This window comes from Nomia melanderi, chromosome 6 (assembly GCF_051020985.1).
Source record: "Nomia melanderi isolate GNS246 chromosome 6, iyNomMela1, whole genome shotgun sequence".
Lineage (NCBI taxonomy): Eukaryota > Metazoa > Arthropoda > Insecta > Hymenoptera > Halictidae > Nomia > Nomia melanderi.
The window spans coordinates 14,547,590-14,565,346 of record NC_135004.1 but is presented as its reverse complement, the minus strand read 5'-3'; the positions used below and the strand labels follow the sequence as shown (position 1 = coordinate 14,565,346).

Below are 17,757 nucleotides of genomic sequence, written 5' to 3'. Positions count from 1 at the left end.
TGTTCCTTCTCCGACTATCAAGTTCAACTATCGGCTACCGCAACACGAAAGGGGAAAGAAACTTGCGACGAGGAATATCATTCGCAGGCTTTCCCCACCAGCAGAGGGGACACCGGTCGACGCGTATCCGCGTCCCATCCCCGTCGCGATCATCGATCCCGGGAATCGGGAGCAGAACAACGGGGCTCCCGCAAATCACGGCGAGCGTAGCGAAATCATTAAGCGATTTACGCGTCATGGGAACCACCGTCGGCGCGGCGATAGACAAATTTGTGTGTCCCGGCTGAAAGGGGGGGCTTAAAGCGCGTTAAAATAATATACGAGGTGGCCGGCATTGCAGCCTGCACGGAAGAATATCGATTTTCGGTGTGCCCGAGTGGCGCACGTGTCTCAGCCATTCGACACGTGCCGGGCGCGGCGTTTCGCGGCGCGGTGCGCGAGAAGGTATCGGCGGGCCGTGCGTGATTCCATGGGGCACGCGTGTGCCTGCGGAAGGTCCGTGGCACGCCGATTGATCCCGGTCCCCGCCGGTTGACGGCGATCCCTTCGCACCGCCCGGTTAACGGCTATCTTCCGTTCATCTAATCCGTAATTATGCCGGTCGAGAAGCAGCTATTTGTACGGATAGAAGGGCATTAACTGAAGCAGCACGCATCAGCTGTCCAGACACCGGCGACGCCATTTTTGCCGCGTCAATTCCTGTCGTGGATTACGACGTCTGTTCGTGTTATTCGATCCACGTCGCGTTCGTCGGTCCGCTCTGTCGGGGAATTATATTACATCGACGATTCGATCTTTGTGAAACGAACTGGTAAGTATGAATTTTAGGAAATAACTGTGAAAGAGAACCGTTTAGGAGCATTTTACCCACGATCCTCCTCAACCCTGCTACTACTCCAGACTCGCGCCCGGTTGAACACGATTTCAATGCGACAATCTGCATTCTACGATCTCTCGTCGCGTGGCCGCGGTTCGAATGATTTTTCAACCGAGAAGCCAGTGTACCGCGCGAGCAGGTCGGACAATGGGTGCCACTTAAGCAATAAACAAAAACGGTGGCCATCGGCGGCACGGTCGACGGGCGATACGCCGGGAACGGCGGTGCAGGGAAAGATGATCTGATTACGGCCGCATCATGGGAAAGTCAACTCGCAAACCGAGGGTAGCAACCCGATTCATCCTATCCTGTCCCATTGTGCGCGGCACTGTCACCGATGCGTATAATTCGAAGGGATCCACGCGCGTCCGCACGCTTCGGCATTAATTTCGAGCACAAAAAGGTGCTCGGCGACAGAGTGCGAAGCGGGGAACGTCGTCGCGTCCCCCGCCGAGCCGGGCCGATCGAAATTTGAACACTGTACCATTAACAGTCCAGGGGTGTACGCGACCCGTCTCGAATTGCGTTCATAGAGAAAGGAATGAGGGTGAAAAAAAGGAAGAAAAACGCGCAGGCCGATAAAAATCTCGGAGAGACGAGGGAAGACGCGGGAGAAAGCCTCGCGGACCGCGTAGCGAGAAACGTCGCGAGGGGCGTCGGCTATCGGCGGTCGAACGAGAATCGGACGCGCGCCGTTGACGGGGAGGAAACGGGCGAAACGGTCGTTCGACAGCGAGAAACCGCAGCGAAGAAAAGACGGCCCACAATGGGCCGTTTATCAAAAGTCGTGATACCGCGGCGGTCGCGCCTTTTTACCGACGCGGCCCGGGTCCATCAATAAAACCGAGTGATTTAGCGAGTCCCTCGGCGGGTCTGGGGCGGGCGAGGCAAGGTGGCGGAGCACGAATTTCCAAGATAAAGGGGTCAACAATGGCCGGTAACCAATGGTTGGTATTCGGCCAGTGTCGAAACGCCGGCTTCCAATCACTCGCCGATAACAATGCCCTCGGTCTGGTTTATAAATCCGCGCATTGTTGCCAACTTAAAAGCTCTCGCGCAACGGCCACGGAGGTTGAAGCGGGGACCTGACAGAGAACAGGCTAAGGACCGGGGGGTAGAGGGAATCTACTCAAGATCTCGACCGTTGAAAGCACCGTTGGAAAGCTGGAGGAAAAGAGAGCCACCGGGAACGAAGAAGAGGCGACCGTGAGGAAGTATAGGGGGTTGGGAGTGCAGCGGCGAAGGGATGGGCGAGGAGCGCGGGGACCGTGGGTGTTTAAAGAGTGGGAGCGAGAAAATGGTGGCAGAGCTTGAGAGCCGTGTAAAAGCATTGAGAGCACTTTAATGAATACGATTAGGGGCGTTAACTGTGAAGGATTGCCAAGCCGAAGAAAGCGCCGCGCCACGGAAAGCTCTTTTCCGGCGCCTTCGATCGTGCCCGAGCCAGATATCCTCGGCGTCGGGGAAATTTTCGGGCGAGCGCAGCCTCGCGCGATCGCTTCTCTCTCGTCGGTGCGATTTAATTTTGATACGACCTGTCCTCGTCACCGTTAAATCTCCCCCGGTATTTCCAGGTAATTCCTCGTGCCTCCTCCTCTTCAGCCACGAGCGCCCGGTTTATGAAAAGCAGATACGCAACGGAAAAATTCGCTGGTCCCTCGAAGCGTCGCCGGTCTCACGTTATTTCTACGGTGCTCTCGGTTGAGCGCGACACGGCGACCTCGTCCGATTTATCGGATTTAACGACGTCTTCGTTTTGTCTTTTCAGCGGACCGCTCCGCTTGGCCCGACCGCCGGTGGCCCCGATGCAATTAAGCTTCGACGTTACTTAAATTAACCCGCGAATTTCAAGACCGCCTGGCATCCACGGCCGGCCGGCTCTCAGCTGGAAAACTTTAAATCCCGGGAACCGCCGCACCGCGCCGTATCGGCCGGCAGATGCACTTATCTCGCCCGTTGAACGCGATGTCGCGCTATCGGCTTGCGAACGACAAAACCACTTCCTATGCACATTCTTGTTCTTTCTTGTCAGTCCGGCCCGCCGGGAATAATCTGCCTCATTAGCGAACCGATAGAAGCCCCGGCTCCGGCACCCGGCCTCTGCCTACGCGGGAGCCGAATCTACACGCACTTACACACGCCGCGTCGCGGCGATGGAAAGCCGGCCACGTGTGCCCGACCGATAGGCGAACGCTCCTCGGCTGGTAATGACCGAAAACTTTTCGTCGTTCCAATTAGCGGCAACATTGTTACTCGGTCCATCGGCCGTGTCTCCGCTGTAACGATTCTACCTGCCCCCGCTCGCCTGTATATACCCGCCGCTCGTTAAATTATCGCCAAAGGCGACGAATCGAGGACACTGTTCCAAGGTGCGCGTAATGTATACAGTGATTAATGTAATACCGTTTAGGGAGAAAAATGTGGCCGCTGGCTGACCGGCCTTCCCTCCGCCATGAGTCATCGTATTATTTTACAAACGTATTATTCATCGACGATGAATAATGAATGAAGATATTGTATAATATAGAAAACTTCCCGACGACGGAATCGAGATTTTCGACCTTAGTCTAGTATTTTCCACGGGAAACGATGATGCGAGAGGATATTCCATACAATTGCAGATATCGCCTGCAACGACGCACTTCCGAGTTCCTCGACGGTGAACCGTACAAACGAAATTACCCCGGTCCTCGACAGATTGCTTCCCTCGCAAGCGAACCATCCAAAAATCATCGTGGACACCGATGGAACGTTTTACGCGCGGTTTCGCGATTCATGGCCGTGATCGAGCGATCTCCAATCCACAGGCTGATCGCAACGGACCGTATTGCTCGCGGCCGTCGTGTCCGGCTCCATTTCCGGTGTCGACCGATGCCCCCTCGCCGGGAGTCAGTTCAGCCAGACACAGAGGGCATCGTGCACATGCACGGGACACACGGCCGGGGCAGCGTAGGTACGCAAATGCGCGCACGTGTGAACGACGTGACGCTGGGTGCCTGCCACTCGACTCAACCGCTCTAGCTGACTCCACGCAATTATAGATCCCTAATTACGAACCCGCACCGCCTGCTCGGTACACCTATCCCCCTCCCGTGTTTCCACCTCCGTGATCTGTCGCTCTCTGCATCCCCTAACCCAGACCCCGCGCCCTCCTCGTCGCGCTACTATTGCGACCCGTATCTCAGTTCCTAAACCCTCCATTACCTTTGCGTCTCTATCGGCTTCAACTTCGACTCTTCTATCGACGAACCTTCACCACCGCCTCCTATCTTGCCCTCCCGCCTTCCATAACCGTCTGTTCCTCGAACCAATTCCTGTTTTTTCCTTTCGTTCCACGGTAAAGGACCAGCTTCCACCAATCTGTCTCTATCCCTCTCTCCGTTCTCCTCTCGTCCGCCCGGTACCTCCGTCTCCCTCTATTCCAACAGCCTCCGTCCTCCCCCCAGAACGGTCCGCTGTCTCGCTTCAGTTCGGTTAATTAACTCCCACCTCATTAACGGAGCCCAATCGAGCAGCAGTCTCTTCAGCGGAGTAAGCAATCCATCCGCGGCAGCTTGTACCCGCCGGGTCTCGCGGTGCCACGTGTTATTAATAATTGTTTTCGGCGGGTTCGCTCGATGGCCAATCTCTCTCGCCCTCCCCCGTTCGCCGGTATTATCCGCGCCACCCGCGCGCGATCAGGCTTCCACGATCCATAAACGGCGCGTCGATGTGTGAGCTCCGCGGACCGTGTGCGTGTACGCGCGAGTCGAAACGCCGGCGAGTGTTCGCGCGAGCACACACGCGAAGGGGAGCCCGCAGTGAATCACTGTGTACGTGTACTCTTACGGAGAATCTAATTAAAGTTTGATCTTATTACGGGGAAATATAATGATATCTGGTTTATAACGCGTTTAGTAATTTTATGCAGGCACGGGGGCCGGCGGGGGAACGCGGCGGGAGGGACAGGAGGAGACGGAGGAGAAGGAATACCGAGAGCTAATTAAGCGCGTGCACTTAAGCCGCATGCGCGTCAGCGGATACGCTGGCTTATGCTCGTGTTTCTCCGTTGCGCCGGGCTTTTTTTCTCCTGCCGTTCGCCCGTGTACGTGCTCGTACATACGTCGGGACGAGCGGCGTCGCGTCTCCCCCACGTCTTTCCGCGAGCGCTCGTGTATCATTGGCCGCCGGTCTGGTTTCGTTTCAATTCGTTTAGATACGCTTTCTAATTAAGCCCTCGGAGCTTCGAGGAGTTGCTTCGTTACGGGGACAATTAGCGTACATATTTGATGTTGCCCGCTCTTCTCTCCCGCCGTATCGCCGTCCTTCCTCTTCACCCCCGGTTGAACGGCAATAAAAATACCGCGGACAAAAGTCACGCCACTTAACGATACCGAAACGGACATCGATCCGAGAGAGTGGCCTCAAGAGCGCGCTGAATGTGAAATTATCGAAATCCATCTTTCTCCAGCGGCGAGCGAAACAGGGACGGGATAAAACGCTGGTTATGCGGGTGCCAATTATACGAGCGTTCGTTTCGCCTCTTTAAATCGGGCTCCCCGCCTCCTTGTACCCGTAACGGGGAGCGAAATCGAGCGATCAATCGCGGCCACAAAGAAACAATTCCTACTATTTTCCGACCGACGCGATACAGGGGATGCGGTAGACCTTTCATCGGTAGCGGAATGGAGTCAGGACCGGCCTGGGAAGTGTATTAAATCCCGGATTACCAACGCCAATCGGCGGCGTTCTTTCACCGGGTAGGGAAAAATGAAGCGATAAAGTAACAAGCATGCGGGCACCAATTACACGAACATTGATTTCGCGACGATCCGCTATCCATGAGCACGATTTGTGCGCAGTGAGCGTTGGCCGTTATCAGGTTCAACGTTAGCGGCAGTTAAATTTTACTATTCGCTAATGTAAATTGAATTTTACTCCGATCACCGGGCAGCCGCACAGTTAGACGGAACCACCCAAGTCGCGTTTCGACGTGGACTCGAACAACAAACGTCGCGGTCCGGTATTATTTCATCGCGGATATCTATTATAATTATTTCCCTGAAATATCACGGGCCGGACTGATCCCTCGATACGTCGAATTAACGAAGCGGACGGGTCTCGCTGACACTTACCCGCGGAATTAATAATAAATCTATCCGACTCGTCGGGTTCTAATATTAACGACGTCCGCGTCGCGGCTGCAATATCGGGTACCAATAAAAAACCACGTTCGATGGAAATAAGACGGCCGCTTCTCTCCGGTCGCGTTACGGAAAATGAACGGATTTAAGTCGCGCGCAGTCCGACCTAACAAGACCAGCTCCGCTTGTACCGGTTTAACGTGTTCCCCGTCGACATTTAAATCGCTTTAAATATTTATTTCGCGTTACTGCGAGCCGGCCTTTTTTTGCTGGTGTTTTGCGTCATTAACGGGGAATAACCTCGTTTGTGAGGCGTAGCCGGGTTGATAGTCCTGTGACGATAGCGTGAACGCCTCTCGACGGTGCGGCGGATATTACCGGGGAATATCCACGGGTTTTAAGAACGCGGCCAGGGCGATTTCTCTCGCGTGTGAGGCTCCATGGGACGACGGGGGCCGGCTGTGTGAAGGAGCCGCGGTCGGGAATGGGTGAAAAATAAGCGAAGAGTTTTAGCAAAATTACTTAGACCCAATTAAGTCGACTTTACCTTAGATCTAGCCAGGCCCCGTAGCTCCGGCCGTATCCTAGGATAAAAGGAGAGAGTTGGCGACGAGGGGACGAGAGATTGTGCGTCGCGGGAATGAAAGAGAGAGACAGGAGAGGCGAAGGAAGAACGGAGAATAAAGGACAACGAAGGGAGCCTGGCCGAGAGCGAAGGAGAAGGTCGATGGGAATTCAGTTTCCCCCTGCTAAGAGGGTTTGCTTGTATCCCCCGAGATGCGCATACGTCATCCGATTAAAATTAGTAATTAGCTAATTAACTTAAGCACGTAGCACTCCGGGCTAAGTAAGTTGACCGCCTGATTATGATGCATCACTTCCGAGTTCGAATCTGCGCGCGCGTACCCCCCGGCTCCGCTCGTCCGGGGGGAAAAAAAAGAAAGGCACCCGAGGCGGACGAAGGAAAATGGGAAAAGTCGCGCCGGACGCGAGAGCAAAGGCGGAACGTTTGCTACATAAGCGATTTATGCTGCGAGTTGCAGCGCGCTTATCGCCGCCTCTCCTCTCGGTATTCTTAACATTCGAGCGAGCGTTCTTCTGCCAAACCGGCTCGCACGCCCGCCGGGAAATCCGTTTGTGTGGTTGCAACGAAATGCGACCAGCTCAGACGGTTCTTCACAGGGTTGCGCGATCGACGGACAGCTGTTCCTTCGAGCTATTTAGTAATTCAACACGAGCATATTTAGTACCGAAGAATCTATAGGTCTGTGCGTTTCGATAATTTTAGTTGCAATATTACTAGTATCGTAAATATTCTTGCGTAATCACCGAAGTATGAAATATTCTCATTATTTTTCTTCGTTATCGCAGAGCGGAATAACGATAGGATGAAGGAGTAACAGCGTAATGGCCTAAGGGTACGATTAATCAAACGACAAGGAAGAATCGCGGTTCCATCGTAACTCCTTTTAATAGTGGCCCAAGGAATGGCGGACTCGAAGTCGCTGACAGTAGTCCACAGGTGAATCATCGTTGCGTATCGGATTTCGCGTATCTTGGCCTCGCAAATTCCACTCTCGGCGTGCGTTCTAGCCCAGGCCCGGTGACGTGAGTGGAAAATTGATATATGCACGGAGTGATATCTAGTGGAAAAGTGTACGGCATCGTGGCATCCGAAGCGGCGCGAGCGAAGGGACGCGCGTCGTCGTGAGTGATTCAGAAGTGCTTTCCCGTGTTCCTTAACTAACCGTTCGTCGGTCCTGCGGACGCGTCGCATCGCGTCGCGACGACCATGCTCTCGCCCCGTAGGATCGCGACAAGGACCGGGCTAAAGGTCCTTACCCTCCCGGCTCTGTCCCTCTTTTCAACCCCTCTTCCGATACCCGCGCCACTCGCCGGCTTCACCTCCGCTGGTTTTCAGATCTCCTCCCACCGCTCTCATTCGCGACGTTTCGTCCCGTTCGCGAATAATCATTCGGCCACGGTCGTTTCTCGCATTTGCATCACGTTTACGTCCCGGGGAGCATGGACTCCCTTTAATGCACCGAATAATTCCCCGTGAAATTACGGACGGACGAGAAATTAAGGTTTCCTCGTGAACACCGAGTCCAATCTGGCACCAGGACGAGATGATATTTATAGAAAGGACCGTTTCGGACCGCGTTTAAAACTGTTGCTGCTCGATACTTTGTTATTGCGATGAGCGTGCGAAACATCAATTACCCCCGGAACTTGACGTTGATCACGATCTCTGGTTCAACGTCGAGCCGAGCCGAGGAGAGAGGAGGCTTCCTCGAGGAAAAAATCTGAGTTATCATGATATATTCGTTACCCGCTCCACCGACCGGGATTATCCGCGTTACTAATTCACCACCGCCGGCTTTCGAGAGTAATACGGTCGGAATCCTCGGAGACAGACTCGTGGCTTCGTTTTCCAAGTGACAGTAACACGGCCAGGATAGCGGCCATTGGGAAGACTCGAAAGCAATGTATCATCGTTAAAGGTTTGTAAAAGATGCGTCCACGCTCTCTGCTTCTTCTCTCTGCCCTCTATTTTTTTATCACCGACAGTACGATGGACATCTATTTTCCACTTAATTACAGGTCCGGTTGAAGGTGAAAAGGATAGGCTTCGCTGGCACAGCTTTTTTCATATGCCAATACTTAAAATTCGCGTAGCGCATAATTGAACGTTGTCGCTTACTGCATTGGGTAAATTCTGAATTTTCGTTATGGCATCTAAATAAGTCGTTCATTCCAATGAAAGTTAATTTTAATCGCGAACGCGATACCCGCGTGAACGGCACAGAGGATCCCGCAGAGCTGCTTTGAGCGCCGTTTGCTCTTTAAACCGGACCATTCCACCTGGTCGTACTTTCGTTCAAAGACATCTATACGACGAGGTTTCGATAGGCAATGTCGCCGAGATTGGAAGCCTTCAATTGACACGGTGACCCTCGCGTAATAGGACCCGTATGTGTAATTTGCCGGAGGACCAGTCGCGAACACGCGCTCGTCTCTTTCTCTCTCTCTCTCTCTCTCTCTCTCGATTACACTTTCTTTGAGCCCTCATACACGGGTCGCGGCGTGACTCTGTGCCGGTGTCTTTCAACTCGAACGCTCGCCGACCGATGCGGGCTCCAACGAAGCCACGATTCGTTTAACAAACTATTAACATTAAATCTAGCGGAACCATTAAACGAGCCCACATCGTGGGACAATCGTGAAAAATTCCGTCTCCGAACGAATCCAATAGTCCGCCGTGTCACCAGTTGCGTCACCGAGACGTTACAACTAATGGATGTAATCTCCGGCGAGAGGAATTACCTGAGAGTTTTAAATGCATCTGAACCGAAGGTACACGATTCAATCGTACAGTTAGCCGTGTTTAGAAAATAATGAAACACTCGTGTCCTTTCAGTTCCATTGCATTTTAAATAGTTTCCAACGGTTGTGCGCTCGGCTGGGGCCGTGAACTATGTTAAATGCCACGGGTTCCGTGAAATTGTTTCTTTTCCTCGCGACATGGGAAAGAATTTCAGTTTACATGAGGATGATGTAACATTGAGCAGCTAGCTGTCGTTGAACCTGTCGCGTAATCCGGCCGGGTATTAATATCGGCTCGAAGACGTCGCCCGAGAACGGCCGTCTATTCCTCGATCGCGATACAATTACGAACTTCAAACTCGGTTCGATTGGTTGGTTTGCATTATAGCTGGCTGTAATTAGTGTACGAAACTGAGAGGTGGGCCGGTGGAAAGCGGGGGAGGGCGGTGGGTAGTATACGTGTAATGCTCACGTTAATTACCTGACATGTTTAGCATGCATTACATCCACGTATACGAGGTAGCAGCACCGACACCCATTCCTGCTGTCTACCTGCCCTGCTGTTACGCTCCGGAGTACAGCCTACCGTGCGTTCGGGGGCGAACCGCGCGCGTCGGCAGGTAATGAGCGAAACGAGGGAATTTTCGGTAACTTGGTAGCACGAACTTGAAATTGGTAGGAACCCGCCGGCTGTTATTAAGGCGGCCACATATCGTTCGTTGTTGCTCCGTAGCCCCGGCCCACTTCGCCGCCGTGCCAGCCGGGGCCCGTGCTTTGTCCGTGGCTCTTCTAGTTAGTTAAGGAACAATCACGACGGGACGACGTACCCGAGTAATTATGCGACCGATTCCGATAAATTATTATCCCCGCCGGTAACTACGGGGCTTCGACGGCTATCACGAGCTCTAAAGTACCATCGTTACAAACTTCCGAGCGTTCGACTTTCCGCCGATCGATTCCCGGCGAGCTTCAACGAGGGGGATGGATGCGTTTAGGATCGGTCGCGGCGGTGTTCTTTTGAAAATCGAGCGAACCGGGTTTCATCCCCGTTCCGTCGCGGACGCACGGTACAGGAGGCGTACGAATGGGCGAATTGTCCGCGTGGACGCGCGCCGCGAATTGTGTCAATGATTTCACGGGGATTTCGTTCGGTCGCAGCGAAAAGGTCGATTAATATCGTGCCGAAGGTAAATGGACGGTGAAGAGCAACGGACGCGGGCAGGCGGGCGTGTACGATCGGCTCTATCCGAAATAATGCATAGAACGTAGAGCGCACGTAACGGAATAATAATTTCCTACTGCATTAATTAGAGGTCGACGAGGCGTGAAATCGAGGTTTACGAAGCGTCAACTAGTTTTACACATCGCGACGGAATAATAACGTCGCGACACGACTAGAATCCCGAATACATTACCTGCGCCACGGGCTCTGCCAGCGGATCGTTGAAAACCAAGGGATCGAGGGGGGGGGACGCTTGTAATGATTAACGGCAAACGTTAACGTCCAAATTGCGATCGTCTCGCTGCTATTGCAACTGTCGCGGTCATCGACGGTGCACGTGCGACGGCGCCGGTGTAGCAGAGCCGACAAGTGACAATGAAAATTCAATGTCTATACGGCATAAGGGATAGTGGACATTAGGCGTTTCCGGTGTGCGTGGAGTGTTCGGAGCTAGAATTGTAATGTTCGAAACGTGTGAGCCAATTGTGCTCAAGGAACTTTCGAATAATGACGAAGAACCTGCGTTGAGAAGCTCGAAGAAGTTGTTCAAGTTGAAGTTCACGGTTGGGAGTTTCTATTACATCTTCGCGTCGCCGGCGAATCCAAATTTCCGTGGGTTTTGTAAAATCTATTATCTACATTCCCGCGGGGACGTGTTCTGGGTTGGCAACACGAACGACGGCGGTTACTTCGCGAGCGGTGCAATTTTAATTCGTTAGAAAGCAGGACGTCCGTTCGTGAAACTGCGGTGTGTAATTGCGATCAACCGTGTAATGACCGACAACGGTCAATTAACACTTTCAAGACCAGCGTGCGCCGGCGGGTATACAAGAACGCGAGTGACACACGCGACACCGGTGGGTCATCGCGTGTGCATGTGTGCCGGTGGGTACGCGTTACACGCGACGTAGACGACTGGAATTGGCGTTTTTGTTTCCCGATATCAATTTCGGTGCGACGATGAAAGGCTTTTAATTGAGGCTGGCGGATGCTGTTGATGGCGACTGAATCGTCCAGCGACAGTAATGGAACGCGATAAATGCGAGTAAATCTCGCCACGCGAAAATCCTGTGAACCGTGCCGATTCTGTTCAAGAACTCGTTACGTTCTTTTTTTTTTCCGACGAGCACAATGCGACGTGAAAACCTTTACTTATTACCGCTGAATTGAACAAAGTGTTCGGAACCTTTCATTCATAAATGTGGAAACTCGGAAGAAATCATTTGCTATCGCAAAGATGAGAACTACGATTACACCCCATGCAACGGTGGCTTCGTGTCAAGGTTATTTTGCACAACAGATTTATTTGCGTGTTCCAACGTTTAAACAATTCGTCGCTACAAGGGAATTGAATTGAGCGGGAAATCGGTAACGCTTTCCTGGATTGCGGTTTAGCTGAGTGGCATCGTCTGCTCGTCAGAGAGAAAACTGCGAATAAACTGCCTTTCCGCCATTATTTCCTATGTCAAATAGAATGTACCACCCCAACACGGGAAATGGGAGTCGATATTCGAAGATCGTCCGTAACTTGTTCACCCGGAGATAGTGAAAGTAGCGCGGCGAATTTAGATTGGATCAGTGCTAGTTACATCGGAAGCTGGTCAGACGTGATGGTTAGGGTAAACAGAGAGTGTTTGCTGACGGACGAAATTGATTCGGAAGAAAATATTTTCGTATAAATATTTTTAGAGTAAACATGGACGCGGAACGAGAATCAACAAGTTATTGTCTAGAAATAATTTCGCGTCGAGTATCAAATTAAATTGAATAAATAACACGATATATTTAGATAGTTTTAGCAGAGAAAATAGCGAACATAAAATGTACGAAAAAACATTTTCTATTCCGGGCGTTCGCACGTTAAGCGCTATGGCCATGATAATAATGGTAAACAATAGATTATATAAAGGGACGTAATTAAAACCAATTTGCACTCGTCGTTTGGATGATCTTGATAAATTTCTCCCCTCCAGGTTGTTTATAATTGGCAGAATATTAATTAATCCGTTTATAAAATGAAATGAAAGCTGCAAGGTAAATCCAACGGGTAGCGAGAAGCAAAATCCAAATACCTTTGTCAATATCGGCGATTCGAGTTTCCCGGCTCAGCGCAATGGCTGTCCGCAGTGACTTCCTGATCGATGACGCTTAAGACGGTTATATTTCAACGCACGCATTCTATTACGAAGTTCCAATTCAATCGATCGTAGGAAGGGAACACCGTCCGACCCGCGCAAGAGGCGTTAACTCAATTTCGATTTGAATTCGCGTCGTATAAAAATGTCCCCCAACGATATCTGTCCATCTGGCGACCACACGCTGAACTACAGAAACAACATCCAAGGGGTAAACTCCGCCGCGGCGATTTCATCTTCGAAACTCCAATTTCTATTTCTTTAACCCTTTGTACCTTAAAAGTATTTTAAAGTACCACTTTCGCTAAAGTGTTACTTCGAACGAAATGGCGTTACATTTCTTTTCAGACCAAAGCATCGCTACATTCATTTCTAACGACTGCGAAAATTACTCGTAATTAGGGTTTATATTGTTCAAACAGATTTTAACCATCTCGAATAAAGATGATCTTAAACATTCGAAACGTTAGATTAGATTAAAGCTAGTATGCGTGAAAAAAAGAATGTCTAGAAATGGGACAATATTGTAGGATGCAAAAATCCAGGATGCCCCGTGATTCCGTGTTTCACAGGGATTTCGATGATGAACGATCGAGCGACGGAGATAAATTGGTTAAAATTAAACTCTGGCAGAAACTAACAAAGGAGAAGGGCGGGTATAGAAAGGGTGATGAGAATGGCGGTGGGTACGGGAATGGGGCGTAGAACGGGGAATGGGCAAACAGTGCGCAATTAACGTGCGACCATTAAATATGTACGCGGGTTACTGCGCCACGATACGTGTGTGCAGGCCGGGCACAAATGCATTGGTTATCGAACGCCCGCGCGCCACTACTGATCTCTTCTTGCAGCCTGTTGGCACAGCCGCTTGATTAGCTCCGCCATATTTACATATCATTAGCCGAGTGTTTGTCCGAGTCGAGGATTCCCCTCCATCGGGCCGCGTTGTCCGTCAATATGGAAAATAAAAATTACAGCACCGATGTCACGCAAATATTTCGTGTATCGCGTCGAAAAAACCTCCCCCCATCCGCACCACCCTCGAAAGCTACAGGACGGTCGTATTGTTCAAATCGAATTAGTTCGGCAAACAAACGAGAGGATCCGGCAGAAATAATTTCTCGTGCTTTTTGCGTGCCGGCGATCGAACCGCCGCGACTCAGTTAGTCAGTCAGCGAAACCGCTTACAATCTACAGTTCGTTGAATTTCTCAATTTCACTTTATTCATAAAAATACGAATTTCGATCTTAATCTCGTTGCCTACATTCCATAACAATTTCTTCTTCCCTCTTTCTTTCTTTCTTTCTTTCTTTCTTTCTTTCTTTCTTTCTTTCTTTCTTTTTTTTCTCTCTTTTTCCTTAGTATCTTTCGTCGTTTTATACACTAGTTGAATGTATTGGACAAGCTGGCAATAATTGCCGTGTAAAACAAGAAAACGAAAACGCAATAAATAGATTTTTAACGAACTCCGACAGGCATAATTGCGCCCGATTTCTAATCGGACCGATTTATCTCTAGGATAACTTCGTGACCGGTTATCTCTGTATAAATCGTAATGTTCGGCACAATGTATTTGATGAAAGACATCCGCGCGCGCGCCGCGGATTTTAATTTAGTGAATACTGCTACAACGGTTTATCGAGGGAAATGCTTTCGAAGTCTGTAAATGATACGGTAAAAATAATAATGACAACGTCCTTTCATTCGTTCGAAGCATTTACCTCGATGTGAAAGGTTCGTTTGAAAAAAAAAAAAAAAAAAAAAATGAGTGAAACAGCTTCATTACACCTCATTCGTATGAAACTCTATCTGAATCGTAAAAGTAAGGTATACGTTACTCTGATAACGTTTCATCTACTTATTAACGTACACGCAACCTTAACGCCTAGGTTTTCGATTACGGTAACGAGTTTTGATTATCCTTTTCCTTTTCTCCGTCATGCCTCTTAATTTCAATATGGCGACGTCCAAATCAGTCTATTGAGTCGTACACACGTCACGTGCTTATCCGTAGAAATTATTGTAAAAAGTACCATTTTTAAATTACTATTAAGGCAGTATGGTAATATGACTCAGCTTACGTACGTAGACTTCATTTTCAAGTCTTTCTACGTTCTCACAGATCATAATCTGTCGGATATGTGCGTGTTTTCTACACTGTTGGTTCGTGAACATCAACGAAAGAGATATTAAACGCTAAAACTCAATAAGACGTTTCCATAGGTGATTCAAAGGAAATTACTGTGCACATTAGTTCCTTACGTTGGTCTGTGAGCATTAAGGACAGATGAATGCGTGTATCGCACGCAAGCGAATTAGGATCTCCATTAATTTCCGGTGAAATTAAACGTGATTCAAACTGTAAGAAATTCGAACTTGGTCCTCAAGGTTCGTAAACTATCACGAAAAAGCCTAATGAACAACAATTAATAAATAAACGAACAGACAACGTATCTAATAGAATAAAAGTCGTGAATTATACGTATCTTGGTAGAGAGTGAAACGTAAATGGTACTTAATTACCATCGTTATCGACGAAACAGTGATTAGTGTCGATATAACAATCAATTGCATTGTCTCTGAAGGCAGTACGGAAAGTAGGAACTGCCTAAGAAGCTCAGTAGCCATTACAAATAACCTAATTTTCTTTTCCTTTAGGTATCCTAGATAAGTAACGGACTCAAATGCAGTACGAAACACGTACGGATCCGAATTTCTCCTGAAAATATACGTTCAACGAAGTTTCTCGAACGTAATCGCACGCCACGCGAGAAACCTTACTGTCTGATACAAAATAATCGACCGTTATCATTATTCAGTGAAAGGAAAAAAGTTCTAGCAATGAACATGATCAGCACGTTAATACCACATCCTAATCTAACTAACTCTAGCAAGTGGCAGCATTGCTACATTCAGTTTCCAGCATAGCCGACTCGAACTGTTCGAGCACCTGCATACTCTCCGGGGATACAGCGTTAATGCCCAAACGTTCCTTGTACTCGTTTCCGGACAATCGTCGCCGTGAATACTTAATAGTGTCGTTCATTGCTTGTTCCGGAGTATCGCTGTCACTGGTGCTGCTACCGCTGCTGCTGCTGGTCGAACGTCTGCCACTGGATAAGTCTTGTCTCTCGGTGTCAGCCTTATCGTCAGGAACTGAGACCTCGTTACGAAGCTCCATGAAATTGCTTTGTGCGTTACACAGGGACGCCGAATCTTGCCGATCCCTTCGATTGTCCGATACAATTTCCGCGAGAGATGCGATACGCCTCGGATAAGTTACATCAGTCTGAAATGTTCCGACCAGTGCATTATCCTCATCGTCATCGGGCTCGCACTCGACCCTCACAAACTGGTTAGGACGTTTACGTTCATACGTAATAATATCGGCTGTTCTAGTTACCGAACTCGGTACAGGATCAAACGAATCTATTATCTTATTACCGGCGTCGTTCCGTTGATTCTTCTTCATCGCGATTCTATTTGCTAGCCAGCTGGTCTGCTTGACCTCGCGATCGTTATACTCCTCGTCAATGTTACCGGACGACAAGGGTGTTTTGCCAACGTACTCGTTGCTATTCGTATCCTCATCCGCGACTTCACTGATATCAAGTTCATTCCTCTCGGAAGTAGTGCCGCTTTTGTATACTAGCTTTGCTCTAGATGGCGCTGGTATATGCGCTTCTTCCAATTTCACGTGCTCGAAGAATTTTGTGAGGGCGCCGCGTTGCAATTGGACAGGAGATTCGTTTCGTTCGACTGACTCCAGCTGGTAGTCTTGATGATACAACTGTTGCCGACAGACGACGGTATCTTTGTCAACTGTGCCGAAGTCTCGTGACTCTCGAGAATTATCGGTGATGATATAGGACTTGTTATGGCCTGCGAACAATGAGTGGAGAAGACCACCGGTTCTTGGCCGGTATTTCGAACGACCACCGAACACGCTTGTTTCTTCTGGCTCGGTTGATTTTGTGATTTGTAGTTGTTTATCGGATTCTGTATTATCGTAGGCGGGCAATAAGATTTCTGTGGCTCTAGCGGATCGCAGCTGGTTAATACCGAATTTGTTCCTTGCTTGCCTAGCCCGGGACTTCCGGCCGTTGAGGGTCGCACGTTCCAGCTGATACTCTGCCGTGATGGAGAGGTTTTCGGTGTCGATGATACGGTTGAGAGCGGGTACTGCGCGGTTTGTTTGTTTCTTACGGTTACGATCGACGACGTCGGGCAACTGCTTACCGACGAACACAGAGGACTGGGCGACAGAGATTTCGGCCTGAACGCGGGGGTTGTACCCTGATGTGGTTGGCAGCTTATAGTTGAGCATTGCGCCGTGACTTTGGTCATCGGAAGACTGACTTGGCCGTCTTGGTGGTTCTGTGATTTTTTTGACGATGAGGTATGACTGATGTTTTTCTGATTGAACACTGCTGACTGGTAACTGATAGGCGTAGGACACTTGAGGCTCTGACCGGTCAATATAGGCGATGCTCGATCGGGGCAACTGATTGAGGACGATGGAGGAGTAGGGCACGTTTTCTCGTTGCTCGGTGATTGTTGTGGAAGACCCGACATCCGACTGGTTGACGGTTGATGAAGAGACGTTGTTTGAGGAGATTGGGATGAGGAAGGTCGAAGAGGGTAATTGACTGATGCCGATGGCGGAGGAGAATCCCCGCTTTTTCTGAGCTGCATCAGTTTTATGAAGTCCACAAGCCGTTTTATAGATCTCTGCGTCTTCTCTTGCTTTCCTAATAAGTCCTGGCGCATGCGATGTTGTAGCTGTTGAAAGAAAAATCATACCGTTAATCAAGCGAACAAATAGCTCTGCGAGAACCGAAAACAAAATTGAAACATAAAATTTAAGTTGATCTTCTAACTTGTAATACTGGAACGAAGATGCGCATGCTAATAATATACGACGTAACGAACAGATTGAATTCGAATATTTTTTGATTATGTAACACACACACACACGCAATTTTTGAACATGTCTTTCGCACACGAATCTAGGTTTGTGTATCCGATTCAAATAGCTATGTTTGTAGCTAAAAATGCAAAACCAACACAAA

General features: G+C 49.6%; 1 protein-coding gene across 2 annotated transcripts in view; it reads right to left on the bottom strand.

Annotated features, from left to right (window-relative positions):
- Positions 1 to 17,757, bottom strand: part of LOC116432947 (uncharacterized) — a 36,898-nt gene that overhangs the window by 8,401 nt on the left and 10,740 nt on the right. For both annotated transcript variants that reach the window (XM_076368393.1, XM_076368392.1), the window contains exon 9: positions 12,622 to 17,467. In XM_076368393.1, the coding sequence (XP_076224508.1) occupies positions 15,573 to 17,467 (1,895 nt within the window). In that variant the 3' untranslated portion in view covers positions 12,622 to 15,572. The remainder of the gene's footprint in view (positions 1 to 12,621; positions 17,468 to 17,757) is intronic.